Raw genomic sequence first — 9,103 nt, forward strand, 5'->3', positions numbered from 1 at the left:
TGGAAGCTGTCGCTTTTCTGTTGGGAAAGTTAAGCCCAAGCCTACAGAGTTTTCAGCTCAATAAACACTGCAAGTGTGATGTACAAATACACACACTCAGAATATTAGATCATCCTAATTTTCACCAAACCACAATGCTTCTCCTAAGAGGTATTTTCTCCAAATCAGGACCGAACATTTAGCGTTGCCTCAAGTCTGAGCAGCAAGCGTGCATATTCTCTCAAAGGTTTCAAATCATGCACTGGAAATAGGTAACCACTTTGTTTTTGTGTGAAGTCACAATTTTTTTACGTCTTTTTCCCCTTAGCTCTGCAAAGAGCTTAAACAAGGACAAAAATATGATGTGTACCATTACTGCTGCCAACAATAACACCTGTGAAACAGGACAACAGGAGTGCAGATGTCTATTAAAAAGCACTGTTTGGATTTCTACGGAAGATGCACAGGGGAGAGAAAAAAGTCTTGCCTGATTCTCTGATGGCAGAGTAAACTTGCAGGGACTAAAATGAAGGGGAAAGAGATCTTCAGTATTGAAGAGTATCTGCAAAACTGAAGGAGGTATGATGCATTTCGCTTTTCAAACGGTTACTCTTCAGAACTGAATTAGTTCTGAAAGAATTAATATCCATATTTAGGAAAAAAGCATAATGCCCACAGTATTGGTCTGTTCTTTAAGTTGCCTGCCTTTAAAAATAAATCACAATGAACTCTTGTTCATAAGCTCATTAAAGAGAAAACAATTAATTCAACTACTTAATACTTCACATCTCTCAACCTGGTTCCCCTACTCAAAGTGGACATGTCTTGGTAAAAATTACCTGAAATAAAGGAGTTCAGATCGGGCTGCAGGGACTTGAACTGATTGACATAGTAGTCTCTCTGCTCCTCGGTTATCCTCCAAGGGTCATCTGAGTAATGGGCACTGCTGTCCGGCTGCTCCCTCTCCACTGAAAGAGACTGAGAGAAGGGTCACCGGCATCAGCATTTGGGTTCAAGAGAGGGCCAGATAGGGCATTGGGAACCTCAACAGACCAGATTCATGCTGTTCTGGCAGCAGACAGGTATTACAGAAAGATGAAAAGTAGAAATGGTCACACTGATTACTGTCTTGTTACTTTTAACACTGAGGCTAATACTTTATCTGGGCAATTAAAGGAAGTTTTACATTACCAAAGCTAAAAGAAAAACAAAATCTTACTAGTGTTGACCACAGTAAAGTCATCCCTTACCACCTCTGGATTCATTCTGGGGTTTCAGCCATGCTTACAATCTGAACTGAACACCACATATCTAAAAGGGGCTAGTAATGGGCCTACATCTATACCTGTGCAGTGCAGTGCCTGACTTTTTAGCTCTGCTAAGAAACTATTTGGCCTTGGAGAGATGCTGTATCTACAGAGCTGGTCTGCCTCTGCATCCACAGCTCACCCAAGGTAATTCAGTATACACTTCATTCAGATTTGCAAGCCCCCAGAGATCTCCTTAATTTTCTATCATTTCCCTCACTTTGAGTAAAAACCACAACTTGGGGAAAAAGAATATTCTAGAGGATGCTGCAGTCCTTTATTTACACGCTTTTTTGACTGACTCTAGAAGAGGGCTGCCAATATAATTAGGGCATTTGTTGAATTGAAATGACTTTGGGTTCAAGACACTTTAGGTCTGGATGATAGCACTCATAAAGAGAGAGGGGGTAAGAATGAACAACCAGGTGCCAATCACCTCCAAAACCCTTTCTCTGACAGACATCACTCAATTTAAGAATCAAAGCAAAATACTGGTTCTGAAATACATCAAAAGATCCCCTGAAACAGGCAACTTCATACAGTTGTAAATTAATTTTCATTTCAAAGTACTGCACAAATGCATTCAATTTCATTTCCAGTTTGCACAAATTATACGCCATTATCTCTAGATCTTTCCCTGAAGCTTTGGTGACATTTTATTATGGGATGCTAAACACTATGGAAAAGTTACAAAGTCCCTGAGTTGCATTTCTTTAGGAAAAGCTCCCCCTTGAGAGAGCTCTGTGCCTCCTCAGGGCAAACTCTGTTTGCATAAGAAATGTACAGTAGGCTTACTGGAACATCAGAAAAATCTGCTTTTACAACGAGCAGGAAAACATAGGACCCACCTCATAAGAACAATAAATGACCATAAATCTGTTTATTCTGCTTGAGCTGTCATCTCATAAACTGGGATAAAAAAGGAATACACACAATATTGGATCTCTGTGCATGTGTTACAGATGACATCCTAACTCAAGAAAGAATCTCAATGAAACCTCATATATTTCAAATTAAAATGTTTTGCCTCTGCTAGGATAACCTCACAATTATTTTTAACATTTGAAAATTCTCAGTCTAGTTTTCCTTTCCACATTTGGTGCTTCTCATTTTTCTTAGCTCTAGCAATTTAACTGGATCATTCATTTTAATTTCTACTTCCTTTTTCTTACACTAAAAAGCACCCTTCAGTGTCTTGTCTAAAAATACTACGGAGAACACTAACTTTTTAAAGCGAGAGTTCTTTCTCAATTTTCTCAATTGCTTTATCAGTAACATTGCTGAGGAAAAGACACATAATTCATTACCCGACTAAGAGTTGAACATGCGAGAGCAGGTTTGGCCCCGTAATTCCCTGATGATGATCCATCCTGCTGGTGAGTAGAGTGTCTGACTTCATAGGGAGCTACAGACATTTAAAATGAGTACATAAATGAAAGCATAATCCAAAAGCAAAACATTAAATCCTGCAAGTATCAGTGACCTTAGTAACATAGTATCAAAGAACATTGAGTCTTCAACAACAAAATGCCAGCTACATGCTTGTCTTTAGATGTTTTTGATGGAAATTGTCACTATATGCTAGTAGATAACAGAAAACATTATAAATAATGTGTAAATATATGTCTGTATATTCTGTTTATATATTTATACATTGTCTTTACTTATACTTTTATATAGCAGAAGATAGCATTACAAGTAATAAGAAATAGTTGAGCTGCAAAACAATATGCTTTGACAACGCTATCAAACAGTAAATCCCTAATGTTCTATATAATAATCTTCCATCTGCTATTCTTCCCCCTTTCCCTGATTTCTTTTGAAAATCAAAATACGTGACTCACCACTTGTCATTATTTGGAGTAAAGTTAGTCAAGAAAAGTAACAATCGCTCCTTCTTTTGTCAAGATAAGTCACTTGCATTCCACTGCAGTAAATATAGTAAGCAGTGACATAACGGCACATTTAAGAACAATGTTTTAAGAATAGGTCAAGCATGCAAACGCAAAGGCAACTCGCTTGCAAACTCTTACAGAGGTGAAAACTTTTGCTCTTGGCACATCTAAAATACACTGCTACAATGACAGTTAGCGTTAGGTAAACAAAATTTAAAAGAATCTGGATGAAAAGTGAGTCCAAGAAATCTTAACGCTTTTGAGCTCAGGAAGACCTTAAAAACTACATTTCTAAACCCCCTCGGTTTCCTAAGTGACTTATCCTGTATTGGTACCTATTTTTATTCCTGTACAATTAAGTTCTAATTTCAGGAAAAAAAAGAAACAAAAAGAAAAAAAAAACAAAAAACCACAGGAAGGAAGTTGGGAAATATACAGAAGCACTTCAAGAGGAGATTTAAGCACAAGGTCACTGCTATGTGTTTGCAAGCAAGAAAAACTTCAAAATTACCCAGAAAAAAAGTAAAATCCACTAGTATTTGAATACCGATGAATGCAGAGCAAAGGCTGACCATTAAGTCACTCTGTCCCAATTTCAAAATCACGTATTCAGTATAAAATATATTTACTAAGATCACTTCTGTGAAGCTGTTACCTCACACACACACACAAGTGCTGCTATTTTCAAGTCTATCCTCTTGTGTGCTCACAGGAAACTGGAAGGTTCTTAATTTAAAAGGCCAGAAGGAATCAGTACGTCATCTAGCCCAGCCCTCTGGTACAGCACAGGTCCTAACATGTTATTCAGTTACTTCCACTGAGAATGCATTTGGCTGAAGAATTTTTTTCTGGAAAGGCATCCAATGCTGATCTGAAAACATCTATGTCCTTATTTTAATCCCAAATGCTTTCTGAAAAATACATTTAGTGCTCTACTCCTCCAGGATTGTACCATCTCAAGCAGCTGAATGATTAGTTTCAGAAGTTGATATGCCTGGACTGGATGCTGCTGTCTTTATGTATTTTGCACAATACTGATTGATTCCGTGAGAAGTTTCACTGAAGTTACTACTGTAAGCAAATTCCTAGGTACTCCACCCCATGATCCCAAAAAACATTCTGTTGGCAGAGACTGAAAAAAATCCCAGAAAACAGCAGAGAGCACTACTATGGGCTGCTTTGATGGCATCCTCCTTCCTTGTGCTCCGGTCTTCAGCGTGTCTGCTGCTACTGGTCTCATTCATCAAAGCGGAAAACATGTCCTACCAGAAGGCAACCTTACTAACATTGCTTATTTCAGAAGTCATCCATTACTGTTTTGATCAGTTATGCTAAGGGTGGGGTGGGAAAAAGTCCTGTTTCTGAATGAATGGTGGTTTACCTAACCAATAAATGGAATGCTTGCAATTCAGCACTAATACGATTTTCACGTGAAGACCATTTGACAGTATTGAACACTTTCCGTAAGGAGTTTCTAAATGTTGTATTAACTCTGTTTTTTTCCACTCATTTGTAAACAAAAACAGGGCTCCTAACTAAAGGAGAGCTATATGCCAGTACCTATGCTACCTTCACCGCCTTGGTCACCAGATGCTGCAATTAGGAGAGCACAGATATCCTACTATTAACAGGAGCACCTCAGGCTTTTGTAAAAATTGGCTCCTGCTCCACTATCCTCTGACCAAAACCAGAAAGTTTTGCCAATTAGTTTAAAGGAAGGACAACATTGTAGTGCCTTATTTTTATCTGTTTTGTCTACATTATGCTGCTGGACTGTATTTATATTCATGTCCCATTGTAATTTCCGTTTTGAAATCAGACAGATTATTATCATTTCCTGCAAAGGAAGGTCCATTGTAAATCTGAATATTAATATAGTAGCTACTGAAATAATGAGCTTTGCTGATTCATGGTCACTCTGTTGTCCACCAAGAAACCCAGGTCCTTCTCCACACAGAAGGTCAGCTCCTAACCCATACAGATGCATGAAGATATTCCTCTCCAGGTGTAGGATTCTGCACTTCCCCTTACTGAACTTCATAAGGCTCCTCTCTGCCTAACTCTCCAGTCTGTCCAGGTCTCACTGAATGGCAGCTTAGCCTTCTTATGCATTGGCCGCTTTTCCCATACTTTCATGTAATCAGCAAACTTGCTGAGGGTGCACTCTGTCCATTCATCCAGGTCACTGATACAGACGTTGAACAAGACAAGACCCAGTACTATGATGATAGAGAGCAGCTTGGCAATCACTTCTGGGCCAGCTCCCTCTGCACTCATGGACACATCCTGTCAGAGCCCATGGATTTGTGTATGTCAAGTTTGCCTAGACAGTCTCTGAACAGATCCTCCTTGACCAAGGGGAAGTTTTCTCTCTTTTATCTCCAGATTCTGGAATTTCTGAGAGGCAGTCTTAGCAATGAAGACTGAAGCAAGGAGAGGGTTCACTAACTCCTCCTTCTCAGTGTTCTCCGTTACCAGGGCACACACTCTGAAAATACTTACAAACATATCCACTGTGATATATCACAGAGAGTCTTGCCAGGGACTAGGTATGAGCATTCATCTGCGAGCTGTGAAACATAAATCTAACTAATCTACCTGAAAGTAAACAAGAAGACAGAATTGAACAATCAAAGAAAAGCTCTTAGGCACAATAAAATGAGATGACTGGATCATCTTCCAAAACAGGGGTATAATTAAACTTTAAAATCTCTACGCTGACTGTCAGTTCCATTTGAAACTTGGATGCTTCTGAGAATAGGAAAAAGAATAACTGAACACAGTGTGCACATCCCTACTTTTGTCCTACCTCCATGCTGCTGCTCCAGCCCACTTCTTGATTTACCATATCCATAAGTTAAGGGTATTCTCTGGTAGGTAGATGGAGAAGCAGGAGGTGAACAGATCGGAGACATTGGTGGAGACTTGGGTTCCTGCTTCAAAAACACATCAACACAGAAAGGAATCCTGAGACAACAACAAAACCAAGTAATTCTGCACAGCAGCCCAAACACATACAGCATGATGGATGAAGAAGAGGAAAAAACACTGCAATTTCCTCAGACCCCCTATATCCAAGAAAACTCTCACTAATAAAGAAAAGATGAATTTGGTATTGAACCTTCCAGGATGAAAGTATGGTAATGGCATAGCAAAGTTTTAAAACAGTTCAGGACAATCTACTTCCAAACATGCCCGAGGAAGTATCTGCACAAGGCTTAATATGAGACAACTGGCAGTTCAGGACAAGAGAAGCTGGGATGGTGTTTCACTGTGGACAAGAGAAAGAGAGTTTTTTCTGGACTACCCCTGGAGCAGATTAGAAAGGAAGGAAATATGGTAGCTAATCCCACCCAGAAAAAACCAGCTCCCCCATTTCAGCACCTCTTCTCCAACTGAATGTTTCTGCAGCATCTAAGGATCATGCCTGCCATGAAAAATTCCTCATTTTCCTGTTTATTCCTCCTTGAGCAGAGAGATTTCTGTTTGCACCTCCTCCCCTTGACCTCTCCAAGAAATAGCACTACACTCAGTAGAACAACCTTGGAAGAACTTACACAAAATACTTACAAGGCTGACAGTTTAACACTTGCTCACATAAAGAAATTTCCCTCAGGGATAACCTGATACGAGAGATCATCAAAACAAGAGCACAGCCCTGATAGTGATTATTAACATGTAAGGAGCTCTTATTCAGTACAGTGCTGCAAAACTGCACACATTCACACAAGTGCCATCACTTCCAGGACCAGACCCAAATGCAGCATGCACAATGATACACTAGCCTGAAGAAGACAGGCCCATTACCTGTTTGTCTCCTTCATCTGTTCTTTTGTAGGAATTTTTTTCCAGAGTTGTGTGTGGAGCCTGAAACTTAACCCCGTGGAGCTCTGCTGGAGTCCCATACCATACTTCGCTGTCATTTTTCAGCGCCATGAACCGTGGCAGAGGTAATTCTTCATTAAAAGAGAGAAACATTCAATTGGGACTTCAGAACATTGAAAGTCCTTGAAGCAGTACCATATTGTAAAACCAGTGAAAAGTTTATCTGTAAAAGAAAACTACTTGTATTTCGTAACATTTATAAATATGCAACTCTTGTGATTACTTTATGTCTTAATAGAACATTACACAAAGCTACGTTTGCCATATTTATGCATTATCTCTTAATGCGTAGAGAAAGAAAGAAGCCTTACACACGTTATCACAGCAAGAGGCAAACTCATTTTGACTTGGAAGTGTTGTTTTTAGTAAAAAGAATAGCTTCCCATAGAAACTGTCTTACTGACTAATTCATTGGGTTGGGATGACAGCATTCTCAGTGCTCCCATCATACAGGGAGCAAATTAAAAATGGTGGTGTTCAGAGACCAGGTCAGAGCCCAGGGAGATGGGGGGTACCATTCCATCTCTGCTCTGCATAGCAGAAGAGTGACACCTAAGCAAATGGATCTTTAAGACAATTCATGACTAGTTTCGGAGAATCTTATTAGAAACCATTATTTTTGTGCAGTCAGACCTGAAGATCAATACAACTAAAATTAACAGAACATAGCGTTCAAGATCAAACCAAGCATCACCTCCATAATCATTTACACACCTACAACTGCTACGAGGAAGAAAAAGAAATCAATATAGGTTTGGTGCATGCTACTCATCCCACTCTAAAATCACTAATACATTTCAAGAGAAAATGCAATTAGCACTGGAAGCATCTCCAAGAGCAGGATATCAGTAGGCAGGCTGCAAGCACCCCTGTTCACTCAAATTGGTAGATGATATGCAGCTGCTGTGCTTGTAACACATACACACACACAGTATATCTCACCTCAGTTCAGGTTTCTTACTCAGTTTGCTTTTTCTCAGACCAGCAGCGGCATCCTTAGAAAGGAGCACAGCACAAGAGAATGTTGCATAAGTGGAAACCCTCCTGATCCTCAGCCTGAAGCCTGCCAAGGCTGAGCAAGGACAACCAGGGCAAGAAGACCCAGCTCCCTCTGTGCAGTCACTGTGACAGTTCTGCAGCTGAAAGGCACCTGCTTTCTCTCTTCACCACTTGAGTTCGATTTGCCTCTTAAGAAACATTTATCTCCATCAAAATGGTACACCTACTATTACTGCCACTACTTTGTGAAGAACAAAGCTCTTCTAAATTACATCTACCATACGTTGCCATACCTACCAATACAATGCGTTATTTTATCATGGCTCCCAAACAATCCTCCATCTGAAGCAGTACTGGTTTCCACTCAGAGGCCTTTGGGACCAGAGTCCAAATGTGGCAGGGAAGTGTACCTACAGCACTGTCCGGCTGTCACCCAGCAATCCCCTCAGGAGACAGAGCTGCAATCCTACCTCGGCCACACATGTCATTCAGTGCAATGTTCTACCATTTTTTCACTTAGAGAAAGTAATATCGCCTCCTACCCAGCCTCAGATCCTCAAAATGCACTGGTTTCACAGGCAAATTAGAAGAAAAGTTCAACACCACCAAAAGCTTGCAAGGATTAAAGACAGGGAAAAACAAGCATGGAGTGCTGCAAGCAACATTTGCTACTCACCATTCTTAATGCTCTCAATCCGTACTGGGAACCCTGACTGCGCTGCCGCAATTAACTTCAAAGCAATGTAAAACTGAGCAGGACCAAAATAGCCCACACGTTTGGCTCCACAAACTTCTGTGATCTAGGAGAGAAGAGACATTCTTGGTAAAATGCATTTCACTCTTTCAGGGAACGAGAACAGCTCTGCAAACGCAAGCAAAGAAATATGTATTTTAAAGTTCAAAATACTGATTGTATTTAAAGTTATCTATTAAATGTATTTGTTCTGACTGCTGTCTGATCACATTCCCCTTAGTACATCAGAGTCAAGTAGTTATTTATTATCATTTTCAGCTATAGTGAAGGGTAGCAGAGCTATC

General features: G+C 40.0%; 1 protein-coding gene across 3 annotated transcripts in view; it reads right to left on the reverse strand.

The window, feature by feature from the left end:
• LOC100539953 (ralBP1-associated Eps domain-containing protein 2) overlaps positions 1–8,884 on the reverse strand; it is a 29,723-nt gene extending 20,839 nt beyond the window's left edge. For 2 of the 3 annotated variants that reach the window (XM_031557208.1, XM_031557203.1), the window contains exons 1-5: positions 8,742–8,884; positions 6,989–7,137; positions 5,991–6,117; positions 2,594–2,691; positions 819–957 (exon numbers count right to left, since the gene is read on the reverse strand). In XM_031557208.1, coding sequence (XP_031413068.1) covers positions 819–957; positions 2,594–2,691; positions 5,991–6,117; positions 6,989–7,117 — 493 coding nt within the window. In that variant the 5' untranslated portion in view covers positions 7,118–7,137; positions 8,742–8,884. The remainder of the gene's footprint in view (positions 1–818; positions 958–2,593; positions 2,692–5,990; positions 6,118–6,988; positions 7,138–8,741) is intronic. The other variant, XM_031557204.1, reaches the window with a different exon arrangement.
• Between the last annotated feature and the right edge of the window lie 219 nt (positions 8,885–9,103).

This window comes from Meleagris gallopavo, chromosome 1 (assembly GCF_000146605.3).
Source record: "Meleagris gallopavo isolate NT-WF06-2002-E0010 breed Aviagen turkey brand Nicholas breeding stock chromosome 1, Turkey_5.1, whole genome shotgun sequence".
NCBI classification, from domain to species: Eukaryota; Metazoa; Chordata; class Aves; order Galliformes; family Phasianidae; genus Meleagris; species Meleagris gallopavo.